Source organism: Mangifera indica, chromosome 20, assembly GCF_011075055.1.
Source record: "Mangifera indica cultivar Alphonso chromosome 20, CATAS_Mindica_2.1, whole genome shotgun sequence".
Lineage (NCBI taxonomy): Eukaryota > Viridiplantae > Streptophyta > Magnoliopsida > Sapindales > Anacardiaceae > Mangifera > Mangifera indica.
The window spans coordinates 3,907,439-3,925,384 of record NC_058156.1 but is presented as its reverse complement, the minus strand read 5'-3'; the positions used below and the strand labels follow the sequence as shown (position 1 = coordinate 3,925,384).

At 34.0% G+C, this 17,946-nt stretch overlaps 2 protein-coding genes across 2 annotated transcripts; both read left to right on the top strand.

The window, feature by feature from the left end:
* The first annotated feature begins 796 nt into the window (after nt 1-796).
* Nucleotides 797-4,469, top strand: LOC123204486 (histone deacetylase 6). The gene is made up of 6 exons (XM_044621159.1): nt 797-1,416; nt 2,196-2,636; nt 2,735-2,877; nt 3,517-3,607; nt 3,716-3,831; nt 4,162-4,469. The coding sequence occupies exons 1-6, from the start codon at nt 886-888 to the stop codon at nt 4,214-4,216; spliced, it is 1,377 nt and encodes a 458-aa protein (XP_044477094.1). The 5' UTR covers nt 797-885; the 3' UTR covers nt 4,217-4,469.
* Nucleotides 4,470-4,626: 157 nt separating this feature from the next.
* On the top strand, nt 4,627-6,023 carry LOC123204487. The gene has a single exon (XM_044621160.1). It carries the CDS (start codon nt 4,838-4,840, stop codon nt 5,777-5,779), a length of 942 nt encoding a protein of 313 aa, XP_044477095.1. The 5' UTR covers nt 4,627-4,837; the 3' UTR covers nt 5,780-6,023.
* Nucleotides 6,024-17,946: the final 11,923 nt, after the last annotated feature.

The following is a 17,946-nucleotide window of genomic DNA, read 5'->3' as shown; positions in this document are numbered from 1 at the left end:
TTATAAATTAATAAAATTATACATATTCATTTTTAGAATATAAATAAGTATATACTTGATATTATCATCATATAAATAGATAATTTTAAATTAAAGATAAAAAATATATAATAACATGATAATATATATATATATATATATATATATATATATATATATATATATATATACACTAAGGGTGCGTTTGGTTGACGATAAGATAGATTATCTTGGTAATTTATCTTTTATTCCTTTGTTTGGTTTGTCAGTAATAAATGATTACAGTAATCTTCTATTACCAATGCTGGCGTGGCAGGTATTATAGGATGATTACAGTAATCTTCTATTACCAATGCTGACGTGGCAGGTATTATAGGTGGTAATCTGATTACCACCTTTATCTTAGGTATTTAAAGATTACTGGAGTAATCTTGAGTTTATTATAAAAAAATTATTATTTATTAATTTTTTGAGATAAAAATAAATTTATTTTTAATTAATATGACAAATAATATAAAAAATATTTAAAAATAATTATATTCAAGGACATTTAAATAAAATAATTTACTAGTAATTTTTTATTATCTTTAACCAAACACAATAATTATTTATATCTATCAAATTTTATCAAACATAGTAATCATTTATACCCAGTAATCTTCTAAGTAATCTATCTTCAAGGTAATCTTTCTATTTTAGTAATCAAATATTAACCAAACCAAACGCCCCTAAAAAGAACCATATAATATTATCCATTATAAATATTAGCAATAAAATATTAAGCTTCGTGTAGATGGGCCAGTGTCTAATTCCTTAATAGCCTATTCATACAGAGCAAAATAACTTAGTAGCCTAAGCCTAAGCCCGTAATCAAGAGAGTGGTTGGGCCAGTGAAAGCACGGCAAGATGGAGGAGGGTGCGTCGCTGCCATCAGGTCCCGACGGCAAGAAGCGTCGCGTCAGCTACTTCTACGAACCTACGGTCGGAGACTATTACTACGGCCAGGGTCACCCAATGAAGCCACACAGAATTCGCATGGCTCATAATCTCATCGTCCACTACGCTCTCCACCGTCGGATGGAGGTCAACCGTCCTTTCCCTGCTGATCCCTCTGACATCCGCAGATTCCACAGTGACGAATATGTTGATTTCTTGGCCTCCGTCTCACCCGAATCTTGCGGTGACCCGTCGTTTTCGAGACAGTTGAAACGGTTCAACGTTGGGGAAGATTGTCCCGTGTTTGATGGGCTTTTTGGGTTCTGTCAGGCCTCTTCAGGCGGCTCCATTGGAGCTGCTGTCAAGTTGAATAGAGGTGACGCTGATATTGCTTTGAATTGGGCCGGTGGTCTTCACCATGCTAAGAAGAGTGAAGCTTCTGGGTTTTGTTATGTTAATGATATTGTTCTTGGGATTCTCGAGTTGCTTAAGGTTCACAAGGTAATGTTCTTTCTTTCTTTCTTTCTTTTCGGTTTTATTTTGTTTAAGTTTGCTGTCAGCTTAGTTTTTGGTTAACCTTGTATCTGTTAGTTTCTCTTGAGTAGTGGGTAAAATCATAGGGCATTTATCGTGATTTATTTATTTATTGTTTGGGCTTCTCTAATAATTGTTGCTTGGTTTTGTTGTTCACATAATTGAGGCTGCCTTGTTTCCTCAAATAATTTCTAATGGATTTGGTGTGTGTTTGAGTTTCATTCTGGTACAAATTGTTTGTTTGTTGATAATATTCAACTCAACATTATTTAAAGCATTGATGAGATGAAAGACATTGTTTGTTGGTATTTTTTTGCTTACCATGCTCATCGAATTTTTTTCCCTTTTCAATAAATTTTGTCTGCTGGCCTCCATTTCTTCCTATCTAATGTTTTTCATTGAAGGAGGATAGGTGAATTAGCAGTTGCCAATATGATGTTTAGTTCAGTTTTTGCTCACATACAGGTGTAGATGCAAATTCTTGATATTACACCACATCTTGTTAGCTGATCGCATCAGTTTGTCTTATTACAGAAATTCATTTTTAGAACTTGCCACCTTCCTTTAGTAGTGTTTTCGTCTTGATTTTTGAAGGTTAGGTTTAATAGGATCAACAGAATATTCTGATCTTACCTATTTGGAAAGAATTTACTTTGTGTTAATTAAACCTTTGTTTTTTCTCTTCTGTGTTTGTCATGGAGCTACTATTTGTTTTTCTAAAGATTCTGTTTCAATGGCATTGGCAGCGTGTGTTATATGTTGATATTGATGTTCACCATGGAGACGGTGTTGAAGAGGCATTTTACACCACTGATAGAGTCATGACAGTTTCTTTCCATAAATTTGGGGATTTCTTTCCTGGGACTGGGCATATCAAGGATGTTGGGTTCGGGCAAGGTAAAAACTATGCCTTGAATGTCCCACTGAATGATGGCTTGGATGATGAAAGTTTTCGTCATCTGTTTCGGCCCATCATCCAAAAGGTCATGGAAGTGTATCAACCTGATGCAGTTGTTCTCCAGTGTGGAGCAGATTCACTGTCTGGTGATAGGTTGGGCTGCTTTAACTTGTCAGTAAAAGGCCATGCAGACTGCCTTCGCTTCCTTAGATCCTTCAACGTACCTCTGATGGTCTTGGGTGGTGGAGGATATACCATCCGGAATGTTGCTCGATGTTGGTGCTATGAGGTGCTTCCTTTCCGATTATATATAGACTCATTAAAAATTAATATTTGATAAATAAGGAATGTTGTCCTTATGATTTTTTTTCTGCTTCTTCATTGCAGACTGCAGTTGCAGTTGGGGTTGAACCTGATAATAAATTGCCTTACAACGAATATTATGAGTATTTTGGGCCAGATTACACTCTTCATGTTGAACCATGCAACATGGAGAACCTGAACACAGCCAAAGACATGGAGAGAATAAGGTGATTTTGTGTGGTTTATTATATTCCAGTTTTTATTTTAAATTTGCTGTCACCTTTTGATTCTGCACTTTTGTTAAATCTTATGCATGTGCACTCAAATATTGATATTGTTACTCAGTGAGATTTAAGGTGGGTGTGTGCATGTACATCCTTTTACATAATATTAATTTTTATTTGGTTGTCTGGAGCAAGTATGCTTCAGTTTGTTGACCAGAGGGCAGCCAACTAACTGGAAGTTTTAGTTTGTTCTTTGGGAGGGTGTTGCTGAGTCACTCTAGTGTTTCAACTCCATGCAAGGAATTTCTTATTTGTAGGTCTTGAAGTCCCACTGGAAGCAGGCTAACTCATCTTCTGTATCTTCAAATTGGGTATACCAAACACATTGTACTCAAAAATGGAACCAAGGAACTGCCCTTTTTTTTATGTTCTTAATTTTATTGTTTACCTTAAAAACTTTTGTTTTTGTTTAGTGCTTTTGATTTCTAATGCTCTTTCTTTCTTTCTCCTCTTTGCAACACACAATTTAATCATCTGCATGGGTTGCTCAATCTGTCCTTTCATCTTTTAAGTAATTAATGTGCTCATTTTCATCAATCATCTTTGTTTAAAACAGTTTCTGACAAAGGCATTTTCTTCCAGAGTGACACTACTTGAACAACTTTCTAGGTTATCTCATGCTCCCAGTGCACCTTTTCAGTCTACACCACCAATTTCAGAAGTTCCAGAAGAGGTTGGTTTTCAGAGCTTATTCATATACTTCCTTTGAATAAATAAAATATATGAATAAATTATTCATTTATTTTTTTTTATGACAATGAGATTTTCTTTTTGATGTTAGCCCGAAGAGGACATGGAGCAAAGACCAAAACCTCGCATTTGGAGTGGTGAGGATTATGCTTCGGATCATGAGGAAGATGAGAAGCCTCCACACAAAATGATAAAAGTTGAGATGAGGTAAGTCATGGGATCTCTTAATGGTGTATACACAAAATGGTCTTCAAGTTTATCCAAAAAATTTATCACCATCTTTGAAGGGAATGACAAATTGGTTATGGCCCGATGAGTTTCTGGGACCTGTGAGCTGAGGCTAAGAGATACAGAAGTTAATGGATGGGGAAATTGTCTTGCTAATACATATGATAATTTTGATTTGAGTCTGTACTCGCTAAAATATTTTCTTGCTTGTTTCAAAAATTGATTATTTGAGAATAGTTGAGACAAAATCACTGAGTAATACTCATTAGCATAAATAAACTGACAGATTCTCTGTTTTTCCTTTGACAGGGATGGTCCTGATGATATGGAAGAAGATAAATCGGGAGATCATCTATCATGTTGACATTAGTGTAACAAATCTGTATCCTGTGGACGTGAGATCTATCCTCATCTGAGAGCTATTTACGAGTGGGCATATTGTTGGATTCCCTTTATGGGCATTAGAGTAGGAAATACAGATGATCAAGGCACTTGTTGCCTTGCCTGACTGTTTTGAATTTAAAATGTGTTAAAACTAATCCTGCCTTTAGTATGCAAGTAGATTATCAATGTATGACGGTTAAACTGTGCAGGAAACATACATGATGTTTGGTCTAGAGCTGAATTTTGTGTTTTTTTCTTTTTTGAATCTCTTTTGTTAATGGCGCTGATTTTATCAGCTTCCTTGTTTGCATTAATCTTATTTTCATCAGGGGGGGCAGTCCTAATATTGAAATTAGCCTTGTATATTCTACCACAAACCATAACGAACCGCATCATTTGGAAATGCCACCAATTTAAAGAGCCAAACAATTTCCCATAAATAGTTCACTCGATCTCGACTACCATCATCGCTGGATATTATGGGCCAAATGTTGTATTCCCTCGTTCCCAATTGGCTAGCGTTAGGTCACCTCCGTATAAATTTACTTTGTCCTTCACCACACAACACGATCCTGGTTGAAGAGAAACAGAGAGGAAGATCATGTCAATAGGGCTTTCAACCAGCCAAATTAAATCCTTTATTCCTAATTCAATTCAAATCTCCCACCATTCTCTCTACCGCACCCCACCGAAACGCCTCCGCCTCTCGCCACCCAAATCTCTTCAAACCAGGACTCAAGATGATGGTATTCCCGCCGATGACGTCAAAATGATAGCCAAATTCAAGTCAAGATACAACTATATCCGCGTTCTGGAAGTTTCCAGAAAAACCGACCACCATTTTGCGGGCTCTAGACTTCTCCTTCTAGACGGCCCTGGGAACATCCACAGCGTTTCATTTCTCTTCAAGTCACTCACCAACACCTACTTCGACGTTTTCGCTACTTTACCTCCCATCGTCCCACCTGGTCCAATAGGTATTCTGGGTTTCGGGGCGGGTTCCACGGCCCGTTTGATATTGGAATTGTATCCAGAAGTAGTTGTTCATGGGTGGGAGCTTGACCCATCAGTGATTAAAGTAGCAAAAGAGTTCTTTGGACTTGAAAAACTGGAAAAAAATTACCCAGGTAGACTTTTCGTTCATGTAGGCAATGCGTTAAATGCTAGCTTAAGAGATGGGTTTTCTGGAATTTTAGTGGATTTGTTTAGTAAAGGTAGTTTGTTACCGGAACTGGAGGATCCCAACACGTGGGAGAAGCTGAGAAAGTGTTTGAGAAAAGGTGGAAAGATAATGGTTAATGTTGGAGGTAGTTGTGTCGAGGCAGAGGATTCAAAAAGAGATGGGAAGATTGTTACGGAGAATACTTTGAAGGCAATGCAAAAGGTTTTTGGTGAAAAACTTATTGTTTTGCATCTCGGAAATCGGAAGGATGATAGCTCAATTGCGCTTACTGGTGAATTGCCTGATGTTGACGCATGGAGAAAGGCACTGCCGCACCCTTTGAAGTATTATGTTGATATGTGGATGCCATTTAGCAGTTAGTATGGTATGCTGGATTGGAGCTTTGTTGTTGGTTCATCGTTGATTTTTTTATTGCGCTCCTTGTATTCGTGTTTATGTCTGTATGAATCAAACATTCACTATTGGATTTTTCGTCTGTTCTCCGTTACATGACTGACATATGATACCTTATAATGTTCTAATCCTCTACGTATTTACTGTATGAACATTAAGGATCGGAAAGGTGATTTAACTTGCTGTTCCTTTCTGCCTGCATGGCTACAACTTAAATTGATGTAGCAATTATATAATGGTCCACCTATGGCTTCCATGATTCTTATAAACTCCCTTTTAGTCTACTGGCACCTATCCATATTCCATTCAGTAAATTTTTTAACTTTTGAATCCTGTGAATGCCGTTTCTTACCCATGTATAAAAGGCTGAACTTGTAGTTGTAGCTCATTTGCGTAGTTGAACCATTATAAGCACCATAAAGACGAGTGGGCAAACTGGTAACATACTTTTGGATGCTGCAAATTGGTGTCAACAGGTTGAATTTAGGATGGATTTTGTTTCTGAAGAAAAATCTCATCTAGATATTAATTTAGAAATGTTAAGCATGTGTTAATCGCACTATTTTGGTTATGGTCAACTTCATGGTGACTGTACATACTTACAGAAAAGACGTACCACTTTCGCTTCAATGCGCTTGGACTGATTGTTGGTCTTTTTCTGTTTTGGTTCTCTTTCCGTATTCTAGTTTAGTGTTTGTCGGCTGTGAGCTTCGCCTTGTCTTATGGTTGTTGGTGTCTCTGTCATGTAGTCTGGCTCACCTCCCTCTATTTCCATTGCTGGGGCTTCTGTTGGAGTTCTTTCTCGGCCCCTATCTGTGGATATAGGACCTATTGTTTTCCCGTCTCTTGGTGCTGTTCTTGGTCCATGGGCTAGTTCGTTTGAGAACAAGCGTTCAAACTATCCTTTAAAGTTCTTCCCCCTATAGAAAGTTCCTCTCTGTCTGGGGTTTTTGTTGCCCTTCCAAAAGATGTGGTTATTGTAGGAGCCAAAAAATGAGAGAGTTGTGCGATTGGTTTCTATCTGGGGAAGCCTCTTCCTTTTTCTATCATGAAGCATTTTATGGAAAGCTTATGGTCCAATCTTGGACTCTTGGAGGTTTCTTCAAATAGTAAAGGTATGTTTTTCTTCAAATTTGGTAGCTCAAATGATTTGTTGAGAGTGATCGAAGATGGTCGTTAGACTATTGGGGATCAGCCCTTTTTTGTGATAAAATGGACTAGGAATTTAGACATAGTTGTTGGGAATATAAAAAAGATTGCACTATGGGTTAAAAATTATGTGGATGCAGAATTTTGAAAAGCAAAATTTTGAATTCCTAGTCGACACTGTAGTCATATATAAAAAGGCAAAATTTTGAAAAAATTATGTGGGTGCAGAATAGCTTCTACACCTATGGAAGCCATTTAGCCAGACCAACGGCAGGACATAACTAATTTCAACAATACAGTTAAACAATTAAGCATAAACTATATCCAATAACTTATCAAAACACATAACATATATGTAAGACAAACTAAAGAAAGAAGGATAGAAATATTTAAGAATTTATAGTGGTTCAGAGTTTTATCTTTCAAACCTCTTACATCCATTTATTTAAGCAATCTGCTTAGAGTTCCACTTGTGAAGATAACCTTTTTAACAATAGTTTTTTGGGATTTCACCCACGAGTACTAATTGATCTGGGATTGTACTCGTAAGTATTATAATATAAAAAAGTGATTGTAAATGCCTTTACAAAGGCTAATACAAAGGATGAGCATTGGATTCTCTCAAAAGTGTGAGTTATGAGCATATAGAGAGAGTTATAAAGAAAAAGAGAATATTAGGTTTTACATGAATGATCTCTAACTTATTCCATATCAAATGATCTTTAATTTATGTTTTTGGATGGTTGGAATTTCTCATATGACCATTGGATAGGATAATAGATCTATTGAGCTTTGAAAGCAATGTTTTCTTCTTAAAACTGATTGATACACAGGTGTTACTATAATACATGGGCGTGTATCATTTAAATTTTCTCTTTTCAAAGTGCAGTCAAACCTTAGTCAGAGCTTCCAATGGTTGGATTCTCCTTTTGATAATTGTAAGCATGGACATTCCACGAAGAAACATGGTCATTCCTCCCTTATATATGATATTCTTCCAAGATTGCAGAGACATGAATGGGGAATTGAACAAGAAAAGAAACAAGAAAGTGAACAATTGAGTTTTTGCCTATGCACAAGCTTGTTCCTTATAAGCATGGGTGTGAGACTTTTTCTCCTTTGATTTCTTCATGAAGTACAACAATATTTGTACAACAAAAACTTCTCATATTCTTCATCCCAAAGATACACTGTCATGTGTTGTAAGACACACAAACGTGTGTTTTGTTGACTGTGTTGACTTTACCCAAAAATCCACGTTGAGGCTGCATAAGCAAATTCTTCTTGAATTTGGCTTGTACACAAGCGTGTATATTCTGTTTTTGCATTTTTCAAATTGTGTCCATTTGGTAATATTTTTCACGCATTCCTTAGACAATATTAGACATTCAAACTTGTGTTTTAGTATCATCAAAACACTTAAGGATCCAATAATCTCTCTCTTTTTAATTGATGATAAAACCAAGTTTGAATCAAAATTTTAGTAAGTAAAAATGCAATTGAAAAAATAAAAAAGCAATTGAAAAAGCTTCCCCTTGTTAGGGTAGGTGCCATAGAGCTAATCAAATTTGATATTTGTGGATATAATTTTATATTAATCATTAAAAAAATAATTGGTTATTTTTCAATTCATATGTTGACTATTTATATGATTACACAAATAACATGTCCTTAGAATAATAAAATTATGACAAGGGGATCAAATGATTGGGAACCTAATGTACATATTAAGTAGTCATTCTAGAAATATGTGTAATCTCAACATTATAGTGAATAAAGATATGTGTAATAATGATGAGATTATCATAGTGTTGAGTGACCCCACCAAAAGTGGTGACAGTTTTTACCAGTCGAAACTATTGTAAATAGCTTGGTATAATATATTGATACATATTATAGACATGTTCATCGAATTGATCTAATCAAAGGATACCTATATGGATGGTTGCTCCAGTATCTGTGAAATAAATCCTCTGAACAGTGTAGGTGAATGTAATCCTTTGACTTAAGGTCGTTAAATCATTTCATATAAGGATCGATATAGTTTGATGTTATCTAACGTGTTGCTATAGTTGGGGTAACTATAAAGATAGTAATTAGCCATATAGTGAGATACATAGAGACTATAGTTGATCAATAAAAAATTTGTTATTTTTGAACATAAGAGAAGATATCTCATATGAAAATATTGAAAGACATCTATGACTACTTAAATCTATGGCACAGTGGGACAAGGTTGTTGCCTAATTCATGTTACTGATTAATGTGTATCAATTCATACCGAGGAATCACCAAGATAGACACATTTCTATGTTTTAACCAACCTCGATAGGTATTGGTTGATAAAATAATTGAATTATATGTAATTGTGATGTTATAAAAGTTTAAGAGATGTCTGTTGACACTTTATCGTTTGGGTAGTCATGATGCTTTGTAGGGGTCAATCTTGGTCTATATCTGGATTCACCTTGAATTCAAATACTACCGACTTAATAGAAAACTTATAGGTCACATACATAAATGAGTTGAATTGAACTCAAAGGACTTCATTGTTTGTTGATAATCATAGTGTTTAGCACTAAAAGAGAAACCACAAATGGATCGGGTTTGCCCAATGGGTTGAAAGGACTTGAGTTTGATTATACCTTGACCAAATGCCATCAATGCATTTGGTGAGATGGTGCTGACCAATAACATTTAATAAAGCTTGTTGGCTGGCATACTTAAGTGTGCCAACTGTTCAAGTGAAGTTTGTCGACTAACGTAGTTAAGTGTGTCAACCGTACAAGTGATTAAACTTAATGACCGACACACTTAAGTGTGCTAGTTGTGTTAATGAGACATATTGACTAGGCATTTTACATGCTAGCCATGCATGTGTATTGAGCGTGTTGTGCTCACATAGAATTTCAATCGTGCTTGGACACCTGCATATATAAAATAAGGTGTAAATTTTTTCACAAAATAATAGTGCATACAAAGTGAAACCTAGTCGCCAATCCTCTATTTTCTCTCCTTCTCGTGAACTCGTGAGTTTAGTCAAAAGCCTTGACAACCTCTTCATTTAAATTTTCTCTACTTGTGTTCATGCTTTGTGTGGATTCCAAGGTGCTGCCTCATGAGAGTTGGATTACATACTTCTCTTAGCCACGTGAAGTTTTGAAGGAACCATTAATATAAGTATAATTCTAAAACACTCTATGAGTGTTTTACATATTTCATGGTTATTATGTTTAAAAATTTTTAAAGCTACTATTTAGTATATTTTCATGAAAATTATACTTATTAGTTTTGATTAATTTTATATATTGATTGCATGTAATTTGATTAATCATGACCGGTTAAAATTGGTAAAAACGATTTGTAATCGTGTTGTTGCACAATTTGTTGAGCATCATGTACAACGTAAATTATATTAAATTGTTGAGTTATGAATTCCAAATTTTTGTTGACATATGCAGGATTAATTGTTGGTTGAATGTTATAGCTTTCGTGTTATTGCACAAAATCTCTTTTGAATCTTATTGATTACATGATCTGAGTGAGTATGTTTTACCTATCGTATTCTCCCACCTTGGTGACTTGCTTGCCAAAAACTATGAGGTTTTCTAGATTTTCTATCACTGTAAAACCCAAAAAATGGTGATTGGAATTAAACACATGGTGCACGACTAGACTAAGTTTTTGGTCCAACCATATCCTTTCTTAGTGCTTGGCACCATGTGTTTTGCACGGTTGGACTAATTTTTGTCTAGATGTGATCCAACCTTGGTGCCAACCATGCGCCAATGCGCCAAGTTGCATTCCAGCTATGCCCAAGTCATGACTTTAACCGTGCAATATTTTGGAATTTTGATAAATTCCAGATGCATGGTTAGACGTCATACCTGTACTCCCAACAAAGTTGAAAATTTTGATCTAGTCATGTTTTGTAGAATTTATACTAAATTGAGATTTTCTTGAGTTTTAGAGTTGAATTGTAATTTTGCGAAACTTTATAAACTACAATGTAATTTGACACTTGGGATAATAATAATTAAAATGTTTATTTTTAATTGGTATGTGTATATATATATATATATATATATATATATATATGTATGCATGGTGCTCAGTACACAATTAAAGCACTTTTGTGGATGTTTTATTTTTTATTTTATTTTTGGTTTATACTTCTTAAATAGGACCTACGCGCCCTGCCTTTATCCCTTTTCTTCTTTAGATTAGGTTATTTTTATTTTCTTAGAAATATGTAACTATGAAACACAGTCATGTAATAATTGAAAACTGGAGATGAAATAACAAACGCGAAGGGTTAAAGATGAATATTTAGCTAGGTTGACCAGTCAAATTTCTCTTGGCTTGAAGGGTCTAAATTTAGTTATGATTGTGTGTTGACTCAGTTTTATTTTATGTTGAATATATGTGTAGGTTTTATTTTGCAAATATCACCTAACACGTGGTTAAAAGTTGATGAGACTAATTAATAAAACCCTTAATTTAAATATTAAGTCTAAGATTTAAGTGGTGTCTTCTAATATTAAGCCCTAATTAAGTCTCTGTTTGTTAGATCCTCATTTGCCAAAGCAAATGGTATACTTCTACGAGGTAAAAAATTAAAAGTTATTTATATTGGGCCTGTCTTAACTAATATACTTTGTTTGTTTGTCAAAACAAAGATAACGTATATTAGATGTATGAGTAGGGAATGCATTTGTCAATGTAAGAAAATATTTAGTATCCACCTTATTGATACCGACAATCATGTTTGAGGTCGTATAATTTGTTGGGGTAACACCTGACTTGAGATGGTTTTTAGTGAATAATTTGAAATTTATCTATTTAATTAATTTATACTTGTTTGCCAAAACAAAAGGAAAAATTAATACTATAAGGTCTTGGTCTATTATAAAGTTCACTAAAACTTCCTGAGTACAATAATGACGATTATTGGCTTGAGAAAAATAGTGTGAATATTTTAATTATTAAATCTATAATTAAAATGAATATCAATAATTAAATAAAATTACTAATTCTTTTACTTGTAAATTGTAGATTACAAAATCACCAGCAAACCTAACGTATCAATCAATTCTTTAAAAAAAAAAAAAATATGTTTACTAGAAGCAACTTCACTGATCGATACAAAATCTTTACGTTATTTTGTGTCAGGAGAAAAGGTTATACATCTTTGAGAGATTGTTACCCCTAAGCCTGGTCTTGATGCAACCTAAAAGCAAAATGATGCTTTTAATAAGTATCTTGATGACTCCATGGAAGTTTAGTACCTCATGTTGACTTCAATGTCACTTGAGCTTAAAAAACAACATAAGAAAATGGATGCATAATCCACACTTACACACCTTTAAGAGTTGTATGACACTCATACAAAGGCTAAACGATATGAGGTGTTAAATGTGTTATTTGATTACAAACTTTTTAACGGAAGACAAGTTGGGCCTTATATGGTCAAGATGATTGACTACATTAAATGGTTGGCAAGCTTGGGTTTCATCATAGACAATGAGCTTACTATTGACCTGGTGTTGAAATCTTCCCTAGATCGTAGGATAATTTTATTATGAATTTTAACCTAAATGAAAAAAAAAAAACCCTTAAAGAGTTGTTGTATATGCTTAGGTAAGTTGAACAAGAAGTACAAAAGGTAGCTTCGACTAATCTACTTATGGTTAAAGCCCAGACATCAAAAGTCAAGGCCAAGGGCAAAGGTAAGGCTAAGGCTAAACCCAAGTCTAAAATAAAGAAGCAATCTGATACTGCTACTCAGCCTATAAGTGGTGTGGGAAAGGGAAAAGTTGTTTGCTTCTATTGTGGCAAGACAGGTCATTATAAGAGACATTGCGAAACCTTTCTAGAGAACAAGAAGAAGAAGACAATTGAAACCTTTACTTCAAATATACTTGTCATTGAGATAAACTATTCTCCTTGTTCGTCTTGGGTTATAGACACAAAATGTGGTTCTCATATTTGTTCTAATATGTAGAGACTATGACAGAGTAGATTGTTCACTAAATAAGAGGTTAACCTACGTGTTGGAAATAAAACACATATTGTTGTATTACCCATAAGTGTCTATTATCTTAGGTTACCCATTGGGCTAATTTTAGAATTAAGAAATTATTATTATATTCCTTTTATTTCTAGAAACTTAGTTTCTGTGTCTATTTTAGATCAAGAATGATATTTATTTTTAATTGCTTATGGTATTATAATCATCAACTTAAATAATATTCTCTATGGAACAACTAAATTACATAATAGTTTCTATATTTTAAAACTGAATAATGAAATTCTCAATGTGCAAAATAATAATGATTAAAATTTAGCGGTTTAAATACGACATATTTGTGGTATTGCAGGTTATCCCATATAGGATTTAAATGTATATCAACACTTTTTGAATAAAAAATCTTGCAATCATTTGACTTCTACTCGTATGATGAATGTAAATCACGTTTATTGGATAAGATGACCAAAACACCTTTCACTAGACATAATTAAAGGGTGACTAAAATGTTAAGGATCGTACACATTGATATATGTGGTCCTGTGATAGTGTTTAGCAGATATGGGCAAGTCTATTTTGTCATATTTACTAATGACTTCAGTAGATATGATTATGTGTTTTTGAGAAAATACAAGTCTAAATGTTTTGATAAATTCAAAGAATTCAAGAACGAAGTAGAAAACCAACTTGAGAAACAAATAAGAGTCCTTCGAAGTGATTGAAGAGGTGAATACTAGAGTATTGAATTTAAACAATACCTAAAGGAATTTGGGATAGTATTTCAAGTCATTCCTCTTAATACTCTACAATATAATGATGTATCTGAATAGAGGAATAAGACCTTCTACTTATGTCTTTTTAGTGTCATACCCTAGAAATTACTGCCTATATATTGAATTATGTCCTATCTAAATCTGTGGATAAAACTCCATATAAGTTATGGACTGGGCAAAAGCCTAAACTAGATTACTTAAGAATTTTGGGTTATAAAGCTTATGTCAAGAAATTAATATCAAACAAGCTGAGTATTAAGTCTAAAAAGTGTATCTTTGTGGGGCACCTAAAAGGTACTAAGCGATATTGCTTTTACCACCTGAAAGAGCAAAATGTCTTTGTTGCTTGAGCTGGCGTGTTCCTTAAAAAGGAATTTATTCTCACGAGAACTAGTGAAATAAAGGTGAAACTTGATTAAGTTTCTAAACCACAAGATACCACAGATTTTAGACAGGACGATGTACTATCACAAATGGTTAAACGTGATAAGAAAGTTCCTCAACCATAAGGGGAATAACTTTATTATACATAAGAGCTACGTAAGTCTACATAAGTACATTAAGAGGCTGAGAGATTTGGTTTTCTTCTAATAAATGATGATGAACCTAAGATGTATAATAAAGCTATTTCAAGTCTAGATTATGATAAATGGTTGAAAGCTATAAAATTGGAAATAAACCCTATGTACAAGAATCAAGCATACACTATGATGGATACACCTGAAAGGGTATATCTCATAGGATGTAAATGGTTCAAAAAGAAAATTAACATAGAAGGTAATGTGTATACTTATAAAGCATAGCTGGTTGCCAAAGGTTTCACTCAAAAGTATGACATTGACTATGATAAAACCTTTTCATAGTCACTATGCTTAAAGTCTATTAGAATTATGTTATTGGGTTTCTAGGACCTTGATAATTGGCAATGTAGCAAAATTTAAAAACTTTTCAATTCAAACAATCCTAAAAATCCTAACTAAGATACTCGTTTTAGACATATGTTCTTGAATATACAAAACACTCATAGAGTATTTAGAATTTATACTTACGTTGATGACTCGTCCAAATTTTCATGTAACTTGAGATTGAACATTATCCAACCCTCAAGAGGTGGCACGTTGTTATCCATGCAAAACACAAACACGGGAAAGGCAATCCAGGTGAAAGGGCTATTAAGATTCTCTAACTAGAATTACGTGTTCACATAAAAATGAGAGAAAAACAGAAAACTTGTGGCTAGGGTTTTTTACCTTTTTTATTATGTGTTCTTTGTTTATTTTAATATATGTTTTATATATGTGCAGGTGTCCAAGTATGGCAAGAATTTCAACCAAGCCCAACACTTTCAACACACATATGCATGATGGCATCACAAATGTATTACCTATCATGTCATTAAGTCTTGCACGACTGGACAATCTTTTGTCCAGTCATGCCATGCTTTTTTTTTCTATGGTGGCAATTAGCACCATGCATACCAAGTGTACCTTAGTCAAAGCGTGGTTAAATAGGTTTTTCAACTTGGATGGGCAAACTTAGTTTTTCAATGATTTCTTTCCCTCTCCCTAAACACTTAGATTATCACCAAATAATCCCTACCTCTAAGTTTGAATCAACCCTTGTATATGTGTGACCTATAATCTCTCTATTGAATAGGTAATGTTTAGATTCAGACTAAATTCAGGCAGAGCCCAAGATTAGCCTCTAACAAAACATCATGGCCATTCGGACAATAGAGTGTCATTGGACATCTTCTAAGCTTTTGTAACATCATAGTTATATACAATTCAATCCTTTCATCAGCCAATATCTCTTGAGATTGAGAAATAGAAAAGTGTTTATCTCAGTAGTTCCTTGGTATGAATTGATATACACTAATGACAAACATGGATTAGGTTATAACCTTATCTTATTGTGGCTACAAATTTAACCTGTCATAGATATTATTCAGTATTCTTATACAAGATATCTTCTCATGTGCTCAAGAGTGACAAATCATTTATCAAACAACTATACCCTTTATGTATCTCACGATATGATTGATTACTACCTTTATAGTTATCTTAATTATAGCGGTTCATTAAATAGCGTCAAACTATATCGATCCTCATACAAGATGATCTGGTGACCTTAAGTCAAAGGATCACATACACGCACAATATTTAGAGGATTTATTCCATAGACACTAGAGTAACCATCCATATAGATATCTTTTGGTTAGGTCGGTCTAATGAACATGTCTATAACATGCACCCATGTGTTACACTAAGTTATTTATAATAGATTCGACATGAAAAAATTGTCACATGTCAAAGCTGTTATAGACAACTTGGTGCAATATATGGATGCACATTATAGACATATTCATCTGACTAACCCAACCAAAGGATATCCATATAGATGGTTGCTTTAGTATCTATAGAATAAATCCTCTAAACATTGTAGGTGTATGTGATTTTTTGATTTAAGGTCACCAGATTGCCTCGTGTAAGAATCGATATAATTTGATGCTATTTAACGAAATGCTATAATTAGGGTAACTATAAAGGTAGTAATCGACTATATATGATATACATGAAGGGTATAGTTGTTTGATAAATGATTTGTCACTCCTAAGCATATGAGAATATATCTTGCATAAGAATATTGATTGACATCTATGACAACTTAAATCTGTGGCCACAAAAAGATGAGGTTTAAACTTATCCATGTTAATCATTAATATATATCAGTTTATACCAAAGAACTACTAAGACAAACACTTTTCTATTTCTCAAACTCCAAAAATATTGGTTGACGAAAGGATATCTATATGGATGGTCGTCATATCGTCTAGTGTAAGGATACATATGGTTTAACTCTATCTAACATACTACTGTAATTGGGGTAGTTATAAAGATAGTAATAAACCATATCGTAAGATGTATGGAGACTATAATTGATTAATAAAAGATTTGTCATTTCTGAGTACAGGAAAAGATATCTTACATGAAAATACTGAAAGACATCTATGACTTAATGAATTTATGGCTATAATAGGATGAAATTGTACCCTAATCCATGTTAGTTATTGATGTTTATTAGTTCATACCAATGAATCACTAAGATAGACACATTTCTATGTATTAGCCTCGATAAGTATTGGTTGGTAAAAGGATTGTATTGCACGTAACTATGATATTGTAAAAACTTAAGAGATGTCTACTGACACTATGTCATTTGAGCGGTCATGATGCTTTACTAGAGGCCTATCTTTATCTATGTCCAAATTCACCCCAAATTCAAATACTATTAGCTTGATAAAGAGTTTATGGGTTATATGCATAAAAGAGTTGAATCAAACTTTAAGGAATAGATTGTTTGTTGACAATTCTGGTGTTCAAGGCTATAAGAGAGATTACAAATGAATCATGTTTGCCCAATGGGTTGAGAGGGCTAGAGTTTGATTATGCCTTAACTAAGTGCCACCCATGTACTTAGTGAGATGATGTCGACCATGCAAATGCATGATGTCGGCCAACACCATGTAATAAAACATGTTAGCTGACATACTTAAGTATGCCTGACATGCAAGTGATAAAGGTTGTCAACCGACACACTTAAGTACATTAGTAGTGCAAATGAAGTTTGCTGACTAGCATACTTAAATATGCCAATCAAGTGATTAAACTTGTTGATTGTCATACTTAAGTGTGCTAGTTGTGCAAGTAAGACATGCCAACTATACATTTTACATGTCAGTCATGCATATGTCTTGAGGGTGTTGTGCTCGCTTGAAATCCTAACTGTTCTCGAACACCTGCATATATAAAATGAGGCATAATTATTTTTTGCAAAATAATAACACACACACAGTGAAACTTAGTCGTTGTTCCTCTATTTTCTCTTCTTCTCATGAAAATGTGAGTCCACTCAAAAGTCTTAACAACCTCTTTACCTAGATTTCCTCTACTTGTGTTCATGCTTCATGTGGATACTAAGGCACCACCTTGTAAGGGTTGGACAACGTACTTCCCTTAGCCACATAAAGTTTTGCAAGAGCTATCAATGCAGGTATAATTCTAAAACACCCTATGAGTGTTTGACATGTTTTATGATTATTTTGCTTAAAATAGGTATCCTAGTTAGAGTTTTTCAGGTTGTTTGATTTAAAAATTTTTAAATTATGTTGTGTTGTTGCCTTG

What these genes read in the sequence shown, in the direction of transcription:
- LOC123204487 (XM_044621160.1), top strand. Translation starts at nt 4,838, where the DNA reads ATGTCAATAGGGCTTTCAACCAGCCAAATTAAATCCTTTATTCCTAAT.
- LOC123204486 (XM_044621159.1), top strand. Translation starts at nt 886, where the DNA reads ATGGAGGAGGGTGCGTCGCTGCCATCAGGTCCCGACGGCAAGAAGCGT. An exon ending in AGTTGCTTAAGGTTCACAAG is followed by an intron (nt 1,417 to 2,195) that starts GTAATGTTCTTT and finishes TGGCATTGGCAG; the next exon opens with CGTGTGTTATATGTTGATAT. An exon ending in CTCGATGTTGGTGCTATGAG is followed by an intron (nt 2,637 to 2,734) that starts GTGCTTCCTTTC and finishes TCTTCATTGCAG; the next exon opens with ACTGCAGTTGCAGTTGGGGT.